Source organism: Pipistrellus kuhlii, unplaced genomic scaffold (genome assembly GCF_014108245.1).
Source record: "Pipistrellus kuhlii isolate mPipKuh1 unplaced genomic scaffold, mPipKuh1.p scaffold_m20_p_122, whole genome shotgun sequence".
NCBI lineage: Eukaryota > Metazoa > Chordata > Mammalia > Chiroptera > Vespertilionidae > Pipistrellus > Pipistrellus kuhlii.
This window is the reverse complement of record NW_023425430.1, coordinates 242,604-262,792: the sequence shown is the minus strand read 5'-3', so window position 1 is coordinate 262,792 and position 20,189 is coordinate 242,604. Positions and strand designations below refer to the sequence as shown.

The 20,189-nt window shown below is 42.7% G+C and overlaps 1 protein-coding gene across 6 annotated transcripts in view; it reads right to left on the bottom strand.

The window, feature by feature from the left end:
• Positions 1-20,189, bottom strand: part of IQCK (IQ motif containing K) — a 143,873-nt gene that overhangs the window by 122,656 nt on the left and 1,028 nt on the right. For 2 of the 6 annotated variants that reach the window (XM_045580368.1, XM_045580369.1), the window contains exons 2-4: positions 15,342-15,406; positions 2,307-2,436; positions 442-539 (exon numbers count right to left, since the gene is read on the bottom strand). In XM_045580368.1, the coding sequence (XP_045436324.1) occupies positions 442-539; positions 2,307-2,436; positions 15,342-15,406 (293 nt within the window). Of the gene's footprint in view, positions 1-441; positions 540-2,306; positions 2,437-15,341; positions 15,407-16,588; positions 16,819-17,556; positions 17,601-20,189 lie in introns of all 6 variants that reach the window. The other 4 variants (XM_045580370.1, XM_045580371.1, XM_045580372.1 and 1 more) reach the window with 4 other exon arrangements.

Here is a 20,189-nt window from a genome sequence, read left to right as displayed (position 1 = left end):
GGCTCTCGCTCTCAAAAGGTCATTTGGAGAACAACCACTTGATGATATTGAGGTAATGAGTTATCATATGATAAAAATGAATGTATATAGTAAAAGGCTAAATGCAAATTGACTGAACGGTGGAACAACCGGTCACTATGACAAGCACTGACCACCAGGGAGCAGACACTCAACACAGGAGCTGACCCCTGGTGGTCAGTGCTCTCCTACAGAAGCCGGGCTCATGACTGGCAAGTGCAGCAGCAGTGGCGGGAGCCTCTCTTCCCTCAGCAGCAGAGCTAAAGACCCATTGGGGGATGTCTGAGGTCAGTATTACTTGAGCTGGGTGGGCCTAAGCCGGTAGTCAGACATCCCCCAATGGGTCCCAGACTGTACCCCATCCCCATCCCAGTGCATGAATGTTGTGCACTGCGCCTCTAGTAAAGAAATAAAACCACTGACCTCAAAACATTTTTCTTTCTTTGCCTGGTGAAGCAGGCTCGCTATACCGGGAAGTAGAACTGGAAAGATGAATGTTTCCAAATATTCTTTGGGGGGACCTAAAACAAACAATAAGATGCCCAGCTGAAGATTCCAAAGGGCTGTCAACTGATGGTCCATGGTCATGGTCGATTGTCACCGTGATGATCCTTGAGAGTGTAGTGAAGAAGGAAAGTTTATTCAGTGCAAAACAATCGTGATGCAGCATAGCTGTGGGGCACCCTGGGGCCAGGCCCCTTTCTGGTTAGATAGCTCTGCTCTACACGCGTCTGCTCTGCACTGCTCTGCACTCAACTCAGCTGGGGACACTCAGCCTTCTGTGTAAAGGGAAAGTGGACTCTTAGAAGTCCCAGACTCTAGTCCCTAATTGGTCTGTCCTCATGCAAATGAGGAATCCAAATCCTTATCATTTGATTGGTTCAAAAAGCACTGTCCTGATTGGTCAGAATAGAGCTGGTCTGGTTGGTGGGAGCTACACAACTCCAGTTGGACAGGGAAAGCCTCAATGCTATGGACTGAAATAGGTTCCAGGGACTCCTTTATAAGGGTTAGCAAAAACAGTGCAGGTAGGCAGTTCAGTAAAATCTTCTCCTTAAAGCATGGCTTGGGTGAGAGGCCCCTGTTTAGCAATGGCTACTGGACTCTGCTTTTTATCATTTGAGCCCTTTAGTTACTAGGAACCCTTTTAGTACCCTGTTTCCCCGAAAATAAGACAGTGTCTTATATTAATTTTTTCTCCCAAAGTTGCGCTAGGTCTTATTTTCAGGGGATGTCTTATCTTTCTTAGGTCTTATTTTCGGGGAAACACAGTAGGTGTCTTCTTTCTCAGAGTTTACAACCAAGTTAATCTGGGAGGAACATTTGCTTCTGAACCAGAAAAAGAACTGTCTAGGAAATAACATGGCCTTCAGTATTACTCAGGCTGTTGAGTTGAGCCCCTCTGTAAGTCCAGTGAGGGCTCAAGGCAGGCACTACATAGGGCCAGGGCAACAGTGAGGCTGGGGAAATGAGCACAGGATGAGGGGGGAACTAAAGTCAGAGAGGAACAGAGGGTACAGTGGATAGAGCCTCATGGCATGGTCATTAAGGCACTGGTTGTCAAGGCCACAAGCAGAGAGAACAGAACAAAGCAGTTGGAGAGGCCCTGACCCCGGGGGAAGTGGGGCGCAGGCAGCAGATCTATATCTCTGGCTTCAACCCCCAAAGCAGGGCAGCATGGTATTTTCTTCTACTTTTCACATTTTTGCCCCTCTGTATTTAACAGAATCAGAGTATGCTAGTTATTTATCATTATACTAGAAGCCCGATGCAGGAAGATTTGTGCTAGGATGGGCTTTCCTTTCCCTGGCTGCCAGCACCACCTTTCCACTCCGGCCTAGCTCCTTTCCACTCCTGCCCCAGAGCAGCCACTTTCTGCTCTAGCCCCGCCTTCCCACGCTGCCCAGAAGCCCTGAGAGACGAGGGGGTGGGGGGGGTAGTGGAAGGGTAGTTGGGGGGAGGCAGAACCCTTGCAAGCATCTTGCCCCAGCACTCTGCAGGGTGTATGCAAATTAGCTGCCATCTTTGTTAGGTTAATTTGCATATCACTCCCGATTGGCTGGTGGCATAGCGAGGTATAGTCAACTTACATGTTTGTCTATTACTAGGTAAGATTTCAACCTTAAAGATAAATCAATGAAAAAAGGCTACTTCTTTTAATAATGAAAACAAGAAAAGATTTGTTATTTACATAGTCTCTGAGGTCTGTTTGTCCATCCCAACCCCACCTTGTGGTTTTGCAATATTATAAACCCCAAACCAGGAAAGAGGAAATATTCCTTACTTACAGGTTTTGGGATCAGTTGTTTCTGATTTGATTTGAGTGCAAGGTATGTGTGAGTCTGTGGCCCAATGAGGAAATGGGTAACGGTGCTCTGCACTGAAGCCACGGAAAAGGCTTTCTTCCATTGGTGAAACCTAGTGGCGGTGGGAAAAATCAATTTATAGAAATAGCTTAAATAATTACATTTTCTTTTGTAACCTAAGACAGGAATACAATTTTGTGTCAGACTTTAGGTTCTAGGGGGCATATTGAGCACAAGTTTTAGATTTCTTCCCTCATGAGACACATAAATGGCAAACAAAGAATACCCTCTAACAGAGAGGAGAATACGAGAACACTGTGGATGAGAGATATGCCAACATTTCCAGAAGAAACAGGAATTAGATTTGTCAGGTAAGAGAGGGGAAGCAGCACCCCAGAACCTGAGAGGGCAGGGCGGGGCGAGGATGGGCTCCTGACTCCACTGTGGGGCAGGACGGAGTTATCCTCCATTCTGTAACTGAACCCTAGCCCTCACCAAACCAATCAGGGTTAGCTGAGGCAGTGACATCACCACCGACCGGAGTAAAACCCCTGGAGTGGGCAAAATTCGCTCTCTTCCACCATGCAGCCGGCGTGAGTGGGACAGAGCCCATGCTAGCATGGAAAAAGCTCTTTTGTTTATTGCATTGGACTCGGCTCCCTGGTGGACCTTGGGGATCACGAAGTCTGGGCGTAACAAACCCACCGCCTGAACCTGGGTAGATGGGAGTCCATCTTTCCACCAGGATTCCCGAAGGCTTCATGCTCCCAGAGGGTGAGGATGAAAAGGGGATGATAATGAATAAGAGCGTGAAGTGAAAATCTGGCTGGGGCGCCACTGGTCTGCTGCCCACATTTCCCTCTATTTGCTCCTGCCCCTCAATATGTGTGAAGCTAGGCTCACAGCAGCATTTTCTATCCAACTCTCCTTTCCAATGGATTTTCTAGAAACAATTTTTTAAAACAGCCTTAGAAGGAGAATTACTCAGGACGCCATGCAGATGGTAAAAGATTAAAAAAAAAAAATGGGCTTGCGGAGAAAGATGGCGACTAGCAGGACAGAGCTGAGAGAGAGGAAGTGAGTAAGAGTGCGAAAGGAGTGTGTGTGGAAGTGCATGGGGTGTGTATGAGTGAGTAAGGGAAAGTTAAATCACGCTGGAGCAGCAGGAGTTGGACGACAGCCTCCCCTGGACAAGGAGAGACTATCACCGCTGCCGGCACTCCCTGGACGGTGGGACTCCAGCACGGAGCCCACGCTGTCTTGAACATCACCAACAAGATAGGCTTTGGAGCTGCCCCTCGGCCCAGCACACACTCTAGCCTAGGGGTGTCGAACTCAATCAGAGAAGGGGCCAAAATCTAAAATCCAGCCTAAATCGCGGGCCGAATGGTTTACTGAACAGTCATAAACTGTCATTGTGATGGAAACGCAGCGGAGTGCAGTGATGACAGCGCGGTGCGGGCCACATTGCAAGGCCTGGCGGGACGGATTTGGCCCGCGGGCCTTGTGTTTGACACATGTGCTCTAGCCAGTGTCCTGCGACCCCAGCTGCAGACCCGAGGACACTGGGATCTTAATCTCCAAAGACGCACCATTTCGCAGCTGTAAGTAAAACTCCTCCTCCACAACAGCCAAACTGCGGATTCACGCAAGCCCAGAACTCTTCGCTCAGCAAGCCGCACTCTCCAGGTAGGGCACACCTGTGCGCCAGCCCAGAACTCTTTACTTGGCAACCCGGACATCTTCAGGCAGTGCGCATTTGCTCACGAGCTGGGAACTTTTTACTTAGCTAGCTGAGCCATTTCCAGGCAGTGTGTGTTTGTGCGCCAGCCCAGAACTCTTTACCTGGCTAGCCAGGCAGTCTACAAGCCGTGCTTGTTTGCGCGCGAACCTGGATCTCTTTATTTGGCTAGCTAGCCAGGCGTCTCCAGGCAGTGCGCATTTGGGCGCAAACCTGAAACATTTTACTGGGCTTGCCAGGCATCTCCAAGTCCACGCACTAGCGCACAAGCCCAGAACTCTTTACTTGTGGGGCGTCTCCTAAGGCTGCATGGGAGAGAAGCCAAAAATACCCAAGGGTGTGTTTCTGGGCAGACAGGGGTGCGCATGCTCCCCCTTCCATAGGCAGACCTGAACAATCTACTCCTGCTAGAGGGTATCTCCTTAGACAGCGCTTAGGAGAGGGAGAAAGCACCCAAGGTTGTGTTTATGTGCGGGCTGGGGTGCGTGCATTCATCATCACAGAGACAGGCCTGAACACCTTAGTACTGCTAGCGGGTGTCTTGTTGGGCAGTAGTGGGGAGAGGCTGAAAACACCCGAGGCTATGTTTTGGTGCAGACAGGGACTTACGCATTCCCCGTCCCATAGGCAAGCCTGGAAACTTTACTCCCACTTCTGGGCATCTCCTTGGGTGGCAGTAGGGAGTCCCTGAAAGCACCCAAAGGTGTGTTTCTGTGCATGGGTGGCATGGCCCCACAGTGGAAATTCTGAATTCCTTCTTCCTGGAGGTTTGAGACATTCACCCTAGCTGTTCAACAGACCCCTCGGAGTATATCGAAGTTCTGCACCCTGAGAGCTCAACATCCTGGCAACCTGGCATACTGAGCACAACTAACCACAGCGCGTTAGTGGGAGCCACTGTGAGCTCCTCTTTGGGGCGATCTTGAACAAGTAGGGAGCGCACTCCTCCCCAGCAGTAGAGGCTTTGTATTCACTTAGTCTGGATACCGACCATAGGCACCTCAATTGCACGGCTACACTGCCAGAGCCCTTCAGAGTCCTTCGGTGTGCTCACTGACAAACGCACCGAGGGTGCTCCTGTGAACTGCCACTGGATGTAAGCGCCTATCCACCAGGTACAACAGCAAAAGCTGGATCTGCCCACCCCACAACTGCAGAACCCCAGGCAGCACAGTCACGTCTTTCTAAAAAGCAGGTCACCTGAGCCCCAACACCCCACCAGACAGTTCCTAGGGCATACTGTGAGTCCTGCAGGGCAAGTGTGATTACAATTAAGGGTGCAGGAAAGCAAAAATTGGGTCTCTCCCACAAACAGTGGCTGACTCCTAGACACCACAGTTGTGCCTCTCCAGCTCGTAGGCCTACACCATGAGAACCCAAATAGCTCAAGTAGGGAGCTACACTAGATTAACAAACACAGGAAAACTGAGAGATTACGCTAGTAGCACCATCCCCCAAGAAACCTGAGCAGCAAAGCAAGTGGATCTATAATGAAAGCATTACAGGAAAACATGGGAAGATAAAAAAGTAATCCCCAAAGGAAAGAAAACGAGGAATCACCAGAAAGGAAGTTAAATGAATTTGAGGCTAGCAGCTTATCAAAGACAGAATTCAGAGTAATGGCTATAAGGATGTTTAAATGGCTAGAGGACAAATGCACACAACTCAATGACAATTAAACACACAACTCAAGGAGAGTTACAAGGAGCTGAATGAAAATATCACCAACATGAAAAGAAACCAAGAGGAGATGAAGAACGACATAGCTGCAATAAAAAACACAATGGAAGGCTTAAAGAGTAGACTAGAAGAGGCTGAGGACTGCATCAGCGAAGTAGAAGACAAGGTAGTAAAAAAAACACAAACACAGCAGCAACTGGAAAGAAGACTTAAAAAGCAAGAGGAGAGCCTAAGAGAGCTGTGGGACAACACAAAACGAAACAACATTAGAATAATAGGGATAAAAGAAGGAGAGGAAGAGAAGGAAGAAATAGAGAACCTCCTGGAAGAAATAATGACAGAAAACTTCCCTGATATTGGCAAGAAAAAATCTATCCAAGACCAAGAAGTACAGAGAGTCCCAAACAAGTTGAACCCCAAAAGACCGACACCAAGACACATCATAATTAAATTCACAAACATCAATGACAAAGCATGAATGCTAAAGGCTGCAAGAGAGAGACAGAAAGTTACGTACAAGGGATCTCCTATTAGAATATCAACTGATTTCTCAATAGAAATACACCAGGCCAGAAGGGAATGGAATGAAATATACAAAGTGATGCAAAACAAGGGACTGAACCCAAGAATACTATACCCAGCAAGGCTATCATTCAAAATTGAAGGTGGAATCAGAAGCTTCACAGACAAAAAAAGGCTAAAAGAGTTTATCACTACCAAGCCAGCAATGCAAGAAATACTGAAGGGACTGCTGTAAAAAGAAGATAGAGAAAGACAAGCAGATACACAGACACTAAGGGTAAATATGACAACAAACAGGTACTTATCAATAGTAACATTAAACGTAAATGGATTAAATGCACCAGTAAAAAGACATGGGGTAGCTAAATGGATAAGAAAACATGACTAATATATCTGCTGTCTACAAGAAACCCACCTTAAAGCAAAGGATTTACACAGACTGAAAGTGTAGGGGTAGAAAAACATTTTTCAGGCAAACAGAAACAAGAAAAAAGCTGGGGTTACGATACTTATATCAGATAAAATAGACCTCAAAGTAAAGGCTGTAACAAGTGATAAGGCAGGCCACTATATAATACTAAAGGGAGCAATTCATAAAGAAGATATAACTCTGGTAAACATATACGCACCCAATGCAGGAGCACACAAATACATAAAAAAATCTCCTGGAAGATATCAAGGGAGAGATCAACATCAATATAATCATAGTAGGGGATTTAATACACCACTGACATCAATGGATAAATCCTCTGGACAAAAAATCAGCAAAGAAACAGCAATCCTAAATGATACACTAGACCAGATGGATCTAATTGACATCTTCAGAGAATTTCACCCCAAAGCCAAGGAATGTACGTTCTTCTCAAGAGCTCATGGAATATTCTCAAAAATAGACCACATTATTGAATAACAAGCAAAGTCTCCCCAAATTTAAAAAGATTAAAATCATATAAAGAATTTTTTCAGGTCACAATGGCATATTAGAAATGAACTACAATAAAAACATTCCAAAAAATTCAAACCCCTGGAAACTGAATAGCATGCTACTAAACAATGATTGGGTTATCAATGGGATCAAAGAAGAAATTAAAAACATCCTGGAGACTAATGACAATAAAAACACAACATTGCAAATCCTATGGGACACATTGAAAGCAGTCCTGAGAGCGAAGTGTATAGCTTTACAGGCCTACCTCAAAAAACAACAAAAAGGATTAATAAATAATCTAATTCAACAACTCAAAGAATTAGAAAGAGAGCAACAAGAAAAGCCCACAGTGAGCAGAAGGAAGGAAATAATAAAGATCAGAGCAAAAATGAATGACATAGAGACCAAAGAAACAATAAAACCAAGAGCTGGTTCTTTGAAAGGATAAAAAAGATTAATGAACCTCTAGCCAGGCTCACCAAAAAGGAAAGAGAGAGGTACCAAATAAACAAAATCAGAAATGAAAGAGGTGAAATAACAACAGACCCCACAGAAATACAAAGGGTTGTTTCAAAATACTATGAACAACCCTATTCAAATAAACTAGACAACCTGGAGGAAATGGACACATTCCTAGAAAAATACAACCTTCCAAAACTTAAGAAGATACTAAAAATCTCAATAGGCTGATAACTATGGATGAAATTGAAGCAGTCATCATAAAGCTTCCAGCAAACAAAAGCCCAGGGCCAGATGGCTTCACAGGGGAGTTTTACCAAACATTCAAGGAAGAACTAAAACCTATCCTCCTCTGACTATTCTAGAAAATTCAAGAGGAAGTAACACTTCCAAGCTCCTTCTATGAAGCCAGCATCACCCTAATACCAAAACCAGATAAAGACAACACAATGAAAGAGAATTACAGGCCAATATCCCTCATGAACATAGATGCCAAAATCCTCAACAAAATTCTAGCAAATCTAATACAGCAGTACATAAAAAAGATCATACACCATGACCAAGTAGGATTTTTCCCAGGGATGCAAGGATGGTACAATATTCGCAAATCAATAAACATGATACATCACATAAACAAATTGAGAGATAAAAATCACATAGTCATATCTATTGATGCAGAAAAAGCATTTGACAAAATCCAACACCCTTTCTTGATAAAAACTCTCAGCAAGGTAGGAATAGAAGGATCATACCTCAACATAATAAAAGCCATATATGACAAATCCTCAGCCAACATCATACTCAATGGGCAAAAACTAAAGCCATTTCCTCTAAGAACAGGAACAAGACAGGGATGCCCACTCTCACGACCCCTGTTCAACATAGTGCTGGAAGTACTAGCCATAGCGATCAGACATGAAGAAGAAATAAAAGGCATCCAAATTGGAAAAGAAGTAAAACTGTCCTTATTTGCAGATGACATGATACTGTACATAGAAAACCCTAAAGATGCCATCAAAAAATTATTAGACTTAATAAATGAATTTGGCAAGGTAGCAGGATACAAAATCAATGCCAAGAAATCTATGGCATTTCTATACACCAATAATGAACTTACAGAAAGAGAGACTAAAAAAGCAATCCCATTTACTGGACATCGCACCAAAAAAATTAAGATACTTAGGAATAAACTTAACTAAGGAGGTAAAAGACTATAAGCAGAAAACTACATGACACTGAAAAAAGAGATAGAGGAAGATGTAAACAGATGGAAGAACATACCATGTTCATGGATTGGTAGAATCAACATCATTAAAATGTCCATACTACCCAAAGCAATCTATAGATTTAATGCACTCCCCATTAAAATATCAACAGCATATTTCACAGACCTAGAAAGAACACTCCAAGAATTTATCTGGAATTTAAAAAGTCCCCAAATAGCCACAGCAATCCTGAGAAAGAAGAGTAAAGTAGGAGGGATTTCAATACCAGATTTCAAGTTGTATTACAAAGCCACTCTTCTCAAAACAGCCTGGTACTGGCGCAAGAACAGACAGACAGACCAATGGAATAGAATAGGGAATCCAGATATTGACTCAAAACACTATGCTCAATTAATATTTGACAAAGGAGGCATGAACATACAATGGAGTCAAGACAATCTATTCAACAAATGGTGCTGGGAATTTGAACAGATACATGCAAAAAAATGAAATTAGACCTCCAACTAACACCATACACAAAAATAAACTCAAAGTGGGTACAGGACTTAAACTTAAGATGGGAAACCATAAAAATACTAGAGGAATCCACAGGCAAGAAAATCTCAGACATATGCCAAAAGAACTTCTTCACTGATACTAATCCTTGGGCAATGGAAGCTAAAAAGAAAATAAACAAATGCAACTACATAAAAATAAAAAGCTTTTTCACAGCAAAGGAAACCATCAATAAAACAAGAAACCCCTCTACATGGGAGGACATATTTGCCAACGATATCAATGATAAGGGTTTAATCTCCAAAATTTACAGAGAACTCAAACAACTTAACAAAAAGAAGATAAATAACCCAATCGAAAAATGGGCAACTGAGCTAAATAGACATTTTTCAAAAGAAGACAGAAGGAAGGCCAAGAGACATATGAAAACATGATCAAAGTCATTAATCATTAGAATGCAAATCAAAACAACAATGTGGTACCACTTTATACCAGTCAGAATGGCTATCACCAACAAATCAGCAAATGACAAGTGTTGCCGAGGATGCGGAGAAAAAGGAACTCTTTTAAACTGCTGGTGGGAATGCAGACTGATGCAGCCACTGTGGAGAACAGTATGGAGTTTCCTTTAAAAACTAAAAATGGAACTCCCATTTGACCCAATGATTCCACTTCTAGGAATATATCCTAAGAAACTAGAAACATGAATCAGAAAGGATATATGCACCCCTATGTTCATAGCAGCTCAATTCAACATAGCTAAGATCTGGAAACAGCCTAAATGCCCATCAGCAGATGAGTGGATTAAAAAACTGTGGTACATCTACTCAATGGAATACTATGCTGCGGTAAAAAAGAAAGAGTTCCTACCATTTGCAACAACATAGATGGAGATGGAGAGCATTATGCTAAGTGAAATAAGCCAGGCAGAGAAAGATAAACATCACTTGATCTCACTCATTTATGGAATATAATGAACGGCACAGACTGATAAGCATCTGAGAACGCCTTTACTACCATGCTAGCAGTCAGCAGCTGTATGGTAATACAACCTGGGGCTATTGGGTAAGGATTTCTGGACTTATGTTCCTGATCCTCCACAGGTGGGAGCCCTTATCTGTGCTGAGCCTCCTGCCCAAAGTAGTCACTGATGATACCAAACACCTTGGTCATCCAGGAGGACCACGGGTGGGACAAAGAAGTATAATTACATAGGGGTCACCACCCAACTGCCATTCTGTATGACACAAAATTAAACCACTGATCCTTTGTGTGCAAAAGTAAAGAGAGGTTTCTGGTTTGTGAGTACACCAAAGGAAGGGACCATCACTACTTCCTCCTGGGAGAGGTGGAGAAAATGTAACAAATACCTTGTCTATACAAAAAGAAATTGACAGCCAGTATAAAATGAAATTTCCATGGCCTAGAGCACATGTGTCAAACACAAGGCCCTCGGGCCAAATCCGTCCCGCCAGGCCTTGCACTGTGGCCTGCACCGCGCTGTCATCACTGCACTCTGCTGCGTTTCCATCACAATGACAGTTTATGACTGTTCAGTAAACCATTCGGCCCGCGATTTAGGCTGGATTTTAGATTTTGGCCCCTTCTCTGATTGAGTTCGACACCCCTAGCCTAGAGCAAAGATTATCCTTACATGATATTATTCTACAAGGTCATTATAATTTTTCCCAGACTTGGGTTATCCCCATTACATATAATAGTAACTCACATCACGGGGTATCAATAAAAAATCATTTTATATATATATATATATATATATATATATATATATATATATATATATATATATAATTTGTTGGTGCTTGGAGACAAAGGTAACACATCTCTAGATATTTTAGAATTACAACAGCATATTGTACAATTATCCCAAACTTACAAACCAACCCTTTGAATGTCTGGCAGCAATTTAAAAACAACATGAAAGGACTTCATTGCTTCCATTGTGCAGACGGCCTACTGGGAAGGCACCTGAGCATTCTATATTGGCCGGTCTTGCCCTTTTGGCCAAAAATGACCCTCTTCTCATGATCCAGGTAACCACAACTGTTACCTGACCTTTCAGCTTATGCCAAGGCTGAAGCACCATGGTGGCTGATACCATGGATCTCTCTCCTGCCCAGTGGGGTGAGCTGGACCCTCTCTAGAGAAGAAACATGGGTTCTTAAAAATATGAGATCAGCACCTGGGCCTCACCAGCAGATGAGGGTCCCCAAGGCAGATGCTGGGCGTGGAGCCCATGGGGGCATAGGCTACCAAGGAGACAGACCAAAACTCACACCAGAGGATGGCTGGTTAGCCAGAGATAGGAAAGATTCCTCAGGGAAGGAATAACCTAAGACAGGCACAGTCGCAGAGGGGCCATCAGGAGAGAACTTGGGGGTCAACAGAGGTGGGGCACAGACCCTTACCACGCCCCGCCCCTCTGCAACATGGCAGGTGCCTGAACCTTCTCCCATTCTGAGGGAGGTCTCCTGCCCCCATGGCTGCTTTGCTTCCCATGCACAGCTCAAATCGGGAACCAGGTAACAGACAGAGACTTGGCTGACAGCAGCTGCCCTCTCACTGCAACAAGACTTGTTTGAGAGGTCTGGTACCCATGGTATAGAAAAGAGGGTTTTTAATATCTAAATCTAGCCTAGTAGCAGGAATGTTCAGGCCCTTCTCAAGAAGGCAAATAATCATTTCCACTAATACACTCATGGTAAATAAGATTGTTGCTAGAGTGTTGAGTTTGACAGTTGAATAGTAGCCAATTTCTCAGAGGAAATTAAATAGGCTAATGGAAATAAATATTCTAGAAAAACTGGTTGTACTGTACAAAAAAACTGTTCCTAATGTGTTAACAAAAATTCTTATTGGCAGAGCATCTCATGGTAAAATTGAGTAACATGTAATGAACTTAAAGCAGTCATAGTTTATCCCAAATAATTAAAATGTAAAACTATCAAGACTACATTACAAAATTTCCAAAAGTCTCCTATTATTTAAATTAAAAAAAAGGGGTGGACAGTAGAAGAATATCATGTAAGGAAAAATATCCTGCAAATGATTTACATCTAAAAAATTTGTACTTTAGAAAATTAACCTTCATTGGAAACACTAACAGAAAAATACCCACGAAAATACACACATGGTGTCAAAACAAGCCATTTGGGGGGTGGGGGGGAAGGACCCCAAGTCGAATTTATAGAAAATATCCCTTTATTAACTTTTGGTCGAGAATATGTATATTTTCAGAAAACAACTCCAAGACCATCTGGAATCCTGTAACAGAAAGTAATAGACAAAAGTGCTCCAGCCATGAAGACAGAAGAGAAACAATTCAGAGTTAGAAGATGCTGACGACACCTCGCCATACCAGCAGACAGCAGCTGCGTGTTGTTGAAGGATGTCCAGGACCAAACCAGAGATGGTCGAACCTGCATCACCACCGTTTGTCCACCAACCAGATATGAAATAGCATGGCTGACATGTACACATAAGGAACTGTTTGACATTGAAATTGGGACTCAAAAGAACTGTTGGCCCAGAAAGGAACTCACTACAGACTGGTTCATTTGCCTCTCAGCATAACCATTATGGCTTTTCTCAGTTTAGGTTCTTACAAGGGTATTTCTTAGATTATATGATCTCACACATCTAGAGGAAATGATGAACAACATAGACTGATGAACAAAAACAGACTCAGAGAGGGGGTCATTCCAAGATTGCTGACAGGTAAACACCTAGCTGCAGCCATACACAACAATTTCAATAAAATACAACTAAAATATACAATGGACATTACCCAGAACTACAGGAAAGTCGACTGACTGGAAATTCTACAATGAGAAGCAAGGAGAAAACCAGAAGCAAGAGCGGAGGAGCTGTAAAAGCCTAAGATACGGAGACACGCGGCTAAAGGAGGTCCCGGCGGCGCGCACATTGAGCGCAGAGAAGGGATGATTGGCTGTGCCGCGGGATTGCCCTGGCGGGAAGGAGACAGGGGCTCCAGTTTGCTCTGAACGCAACCTCCAACCCCACTTCCAACTGAACTGAACCCCAATACCGGGCTTATTGGGGGAGTGCCTAGACTGTTTGGCAGCAGGCGAAAATCGAGGGCACCTTTCTCTCAGAGGCGTTTGCAACGAGTACTGAAGGACCCGCATGGGGCGGGGCTGACGGAAGCCAAAGCTGTAGGCTCCACCCTGAAACCCTGCCCCATCCAAGCAGAACACAGAGACTTTTAGGGCTACCAACTCAAGAAAGCTGCGAAAATGCTGAGACGAAATAGATCACAAACGAAAGAAATGGAGGACAAAAAGCGACTGGATATAGAGTTCAAATCTATGCTTATAAGGTTTTTCGAGAATTTCCTAGAAAAGATGGATAAGACCTATGAGGATATGAAAAGGGATCAACTAGAATTAATAAGGAATCGACAAGAAATAAAGAATACTTTGACTGAAATAAAAAATATTATACAGAGTCCTAAAAACAGAATGGAAGATCACAAGAATCAAGTCAAAGAGTTGGAACATAAAGAGCCAGAAGACACTCCTCCGCAAAAGCTAGAAGGCAAGAGAATGCAGAAAAATTAAAGATAATGTAAGAAACCTCTGGGACAACTTCAAGCGAACCAACATCAGAATTATGGGATCCCAGAAGATGAGAGAGAGCAAGATATCGAAAACATACTGAAAGAAATAGTGACAGAAAAGTTCCTCCACCTGGTGAAAGAATTAGACTTACAAGTCCAGGAAGCGCACAGAACTCCAAACAAAAGGAATCCAAAGAGGACCACACCAAGACACATCATAATTAAAATTCCAAAAGACAAAGAGAGAATCTTACAAGCAGCAAGAGAAAAGCAGGTAGTTACCTATAAAGGAGCACCCATAGATTGTCAGCTGATTTCTCAACAGAAACCATGCAGGCCAGACGGGAATGGCAAGAAATATTCAAGGTGATGAGTAGTAAGAACCTACAGCCAAGGATAATCTATCCAGCAAAGCTATCACTCAGAATCGAAGGTCAGATAAAGAGCTTCACTAAAAAAAAAAAAAAGCCAAAGGAGTTCATCACTACCAAACCAGAATTATATGAATTGCTGAAGGGGGTTCTTTCAGAAGAGAAAGTAAATAGATAAAAATTATAAACAACAAATAGGTAACTATCAACAAGTGATTCTAAAAACCAAGGAAATTAAAAAAAATCTGATTAACAATATTAACTGTTGAACATAATAGAATCAGAGGTATGGAAGGGGAGTGAACTGATGATTCTTGGGGAAAAGGGGAGAGGGGAATGTGGGAAGAGTCTGAACATAAACTGTGCACCTATGGATTAGGACAATGGGGGTGGGGAAAGGGCAGAGGGTGGGGTGGGAACCTGATGGAGGAGAGCAATGGAGGAGAGGGGGAGAAGAAACATTTGTGATAATATGAACAATAAAAATTTATAAATAAATAAATAAATAAATAAATAAAATGAAAAGGAAAAAAAAAAAACAGACTTAGAGAAAGAGAAGCACCGTACAGACTTTCAAACCTCAGAGGGAAAGTAGGGGAGGGTGGGGTAAAGGGGAAGAGATCAACCAAAGGACTTGTGTGCATGCATATGGTTCTGGCAAGTGGCCATGGACAAGGGGGTGTGTGTGTGAGGGCATAGGTAGGGAGGTGTTTGGGATGGGAATCAGCGGATTAGGACAATTATGTTATACCATAATCAATCAATCAATCAATCAATAAATAAATAAGGTAATGGGAAACTTAAAAAAAATAATGGTTAATTTGAAAAGCAAAGCTATATATTCTGGCATAATGTTCCTGGTTCTAGCTCCAGTGTCTTTCCTCTCACGACACTGTGTGACAGTCCCCAGCTACCAGCACTGTTCTCAGCTGAGAGCTTTCCTTTAAGGCTGCGGGGGCGGGGTGGGGGGTGTGTGGGGGGTGGGCAGGACTCACGGAAATCCTGGCGTCTGGCTGGATTCTGTACTCCTCTGGAAAGGGGGGCAGCTCCGCTTCATACTCTAAAGGAGGGCAGGCAAACCATCAGTTCCACTCCAACTGCAGTCTGTGAGGTAGTTTTCTCTCCTCTAAGTAAAAATTCTTAAGTTCTATCTTGGTTGGGGGTTTACAGAAATGAAAAATAACTGGCCATTACAAGTTAATAATTAATGTGAATTTCCTTATTTAAAATGAATAATTATTCACTTGTGTGAAGAGTCCAGGCTTTATGTAAAGAGTTTAAGACTTTTCCTCAGAATACGACTTTAAATTTTGACCCAAATTATGATAACTACAAGAGAATGAGGAGGATCCTAGGAAGAATATAACATCCAGGGAGGAGAGGGGAGAGAAAAAGAGGAAAAGGTGAGGAGGGTAGAAGCAGCAGCAGTGGGAAGACTCCTGTCTGGAGCACATGACTGGAAAAGCCAGCCCATAGGCCTCACTACTCAGAGCATGGCCACACCCAGCAGACCGGCATCCCTGGGAGCTAGAAATCCAAATCTCAAGTCCGCCCCAGGCCTGCTGGACTGAACCAGCATCTCATAAGACAGGGGCTTGCATTGCGCCGGACACTGGAGAAGTCCTCTGTAAACGCCAGCAGTTTCTCATACTCGCAGCACATTAGAACCACCTGGGAGCTTTTTGAAACTGCTGTTTTGGCCCAGCCCCAGAAATTCTGATTCAGTACTAGGAGGTCTGAGGTGAGAGCCTGGGAATCAGTGCTTTTAAAGTTCTCCAGATGGTTCTTATATGCAGTGAGGTAGAGTACCATTGCCAGGTTTAAGGCTGATCACAGCCCACCTGTTGGAGAGTTTCAGGCACAGAACATTCCACACATGCTCTGCAGAGAAGACTGCTGCTGGGAGAGGGCAGAAAATGCCCGCGGCCATAGCAGTTCCACCTGCCAGGAAAGACTGATACATGTATTTCTGGAAAGGTCAATGTTTTAAAGGTAATTGTAGAGTTGCTTTGCATTGATGAGAGAACAAAAAGGTTTACTGGGCAAGAGGATATTAATGAAATATAGTTGTCCTGGACACAAGTTTTATTTAATTATCTAGTTCCTTAACAGACAGTAGAGCATTTCTAAGCAAAAACATTTTTTTTTTTAAATTACTAGGTATCAGGTTGGAGACAAGTATACCAGGTGTCAGGTGACAGGCAATTTTGATTCCCAAAATAACAAATTATCACAAACTTACTTAAAACAACACAGATTTATTATCTCAGTTCCTGTGGGTCAGGAGTCTGGGTGTGGGTCTCATGAGGCTGAAACCAAGGTGTGGGCCATGGCTGTGACCGCATCCGGGGGCTGGAGTCCTCTGCGAGCTCGATGGTTGTTGGCAGGACTCAGTGTCTGTAGGTCTGGGTCCCCATCTCCTTTCTGGCTGGTGGTGAGGCTGCTCTCAGCCCTAGAGGCTGCTCTCAGGGCCTTGTCACAGGGCAGTTCACATGGTCATTTGCTCATTGAAGGCAAGCACAAGTGTCTTCTGCTTCAATCTCTCTGACTTGTTGAGGTGCTCACCTGATTAGGTCAGGTCCACCTATAATGATCTCTCTAATTTAAAGTGAACTGATTACCGACATATAATTAGTTCAGAAAAGTCTCTAGACAGCAATGTCTAGGTTAGTGATTGATCAGTAATTGGGAGGTAAGTGCACTAGGGGAATCTTGGGGGCTGGGCCACTGAGAATTCTGCTCATCACAATAGTTCTAGCTCTACCACTTTTTTCCCCTCTCAAGCATGCAGATTCACCCTTCTTTCCCCAACCTTTTGAGAATCACCAAAATAGTGTGAAAGCTATTTATCTGAACTTAAGAAATATACAGCTCTATTCCTTTACCTGATTGCCAGAACTTATTGTGAAAAACTTCCAAATAATACAGAGATGTCATGTAGAGAGTATAAATCACACATAATGTTTTTACAACCAACAGCCAGTTAGATTTGGCATAGGTCCAACCTAATCTTTTCAATGCACTTACTAATATACATACATATGCAATACATACATTTATTTACTTTAGATCTAAACTAGGTCAAATCATCCAAGTTTAGAACCTTGTAATAGTGTCCTTTTTCTTAAAAACTCATACTATTGTACTTTTACCTTTTTTGGAATTTGTAAAAAGTAATCTAATAGACTGTGTGTTTTGTGACTGAATTACCGGGTTCTGTTTGTGCTCACCATCATACTCCCACAGAATACTTGCTGAATGAATGAAGCAATGAATGAATAAATGAACCAAATAGTATGGCAAATTACTTTTGACCCTTGATCTACTGATTCATTCCTTGATATTTACTGAGAGCCCACTATGTTGAATCTTTCAAGGCTGCTACAAGTATTATGTACCACATTTATTCAGCCAATGTACTCTTTTGTTGTTGTTAATCCTCACCTAAGGATATTTTTTCCAGATATTTTAGAGAAGGGTGGGGGGGGGGGGTATGGAGAGAAAGAAGCATTGACTGATTGCCTCCTGCACCACCCTTCCCCTGGGATCTAACCTGTAATCCAGGCACAGTTCCTGTCTTTGACCAGGAACTGGAGCTGAGCCCCTTCTTTGTGCTGGCTGATACTTTAACCAATGGGTAACATTGCCAGGGCAAGGAATTTGCTTTTTAAATATGTTTCCTAACAGAATGTAATACTAACCTCGAAGATAGGATTTCCCCCAAATCCTATTTCTCATGTTTGTTGTGAGAAACTGAATTTTCTATGTTTGTTATAGGGAACTGCATTTGTTAGAATATTTTAAGAAATTGGGCTTATTCCTCTAAGGTACAATAGTCATTAGTGTGCCAGTGTGTACAATTCACCATCTTGACCTCTTTAACTTCATGCGTAACCTTATCAAGTCCCTTGCTTTTCGGAGAGCACCCTTCCTGTTTGCTTTCTCCCTACAGGCCTGTTTTACTAAAATAAACCTCATGATTCTGAAACACAATGCAAACCATGTTTCTTTGCCAACAATAACACGTAAATATCAGCACTTCTAAAACGCCGGAAATGCTGCTGAGCTCCTTTGCATACACCACCTTAACCCTCACAATGGGTAGGTACAGGATGACTCCACTCTCAGAGGGATGCTAAGCAGCTTCTCTAACCAACACCACTGGCAAATTGTCTGATGAACAGCTATTTGGCTCAGAAAACTGAAAGGTCTGGGAAAAAGACAGCCACAATAACAACGTTCAAATATCTGACTGGATTCTTTTTTTAAAATATTTGAATGTTATCTCTTGTAGCTTTGATTTTTAAATATATTTCATTGGTTTTTTACAGAGAGGAAGGGAGAGGGACAGAGAGTTAGAAACATCGGTGAGAGAGAAACATCGATCAGCCGCCTCCTGCACCCCCCTCACTGGGGATGTACCCGCAACCAAGGTACATGCCCTTGACCTGAATTGAACCTAGGACCCTTGAATCCGCAGGCTGATGCTCTATCCACTGAGCCACACCGGTTTTGGCTCTGACTGGATTCCTTAGGGTAGAGTGATTAGCTCCAAGAAGATAAAGACCAAATGGGTACAACATTTTCTGAATAGAATGCACCATGCACTGTGCGCATGGAGAAGGAAAGCGAGCACAGGATGGAAGTTGGAATGGATAGCCTTTGAGGGCATCTATCACTCCTGAGTCCACTGTTCTCTTCCTCCTAATTCCCACTTCTCTCAATTCATCACTCTCTCTGACCTGGACCAACATACTATGCATTCGTTCTTTTTTTCAGTCAACATTTCCTGACCTGTACAGTAGCCACTGGTTACAGGTGGCTAACTAAATGTATTAAAATTAAGTAAAATAAAAAATTCAGTTCCAAAACTGTACTAACCACATTTCAAGTGCTCAATAACTGCATGTGGCTAGTGGCTACCACACAGGAAAGTTCTACTGGACAGTGCTGTCAGATGGCTGAGGCAGTGATGCAGCCACAGAATGAAAAAGACGAATTCTTGACCTGGAGGAGCTTACATCACTTTTTTTTTTTTTTTTCCTTCAATGTTTATTTCATTTATCCATAAAACTAGGGACCTACTAACAATATTTTATAACAGAATTCTATATGATAAGATAAAATATTAATTTATTTTATTGGCCTAGTAATAACCAACTAGACAGAGAAATGAGGAAAATATACTATTTTTAGCAGAAAAAATATCTATAAAATTTTCTCTTTATTAAGATATTACATGTGTCCTTAATCCTCTAATGCCCCCCACATCCCCCACTCATGCCCTCACCCCCTGTTGTCTGTGTCCATTGGTTAGGCTTATATGCATGCATACAAGTCCCTTGGTTCATCTCTCTTCCTTACCCTCCCCCTCCCCTGCCTTCCCTCTGAGGTTTGACGGTCTGACCAATGTTTCTGTCTCTCCATCAGTTTGTTATTCATTAGATTCCACAAATGAGTGAGATCATGTGATATTTATCTTTCTCTGACTGGCTTATTTTGCTTAGCATAATACTCTCCAGTTCTATACATGCAAATGGTAAGAATTCCTTTTTTTTTTTCTTTTTTTTTTTCTGAAACTTGTTTGGCTCAGTAGATAGTGTCGGCCTGCAAACTGAAGGGTCCCAGGTTCGATTCTGGTCAAGGGCATGTACCTTGGTTGTGGGCACATCCCCAGTGGGGGGTGTGCAAGAGGCAGCTGATTGATGATCAATGTTTCTAACTCTCTATCCCTCATTCTTCCTCTCTGTAAAAAATCAGTAAAAAAAAAAAAAAAAAAAAAAAAAAAAAATATATATATATATATATATATATATATATATATATGTATAAAGAATTCCTTC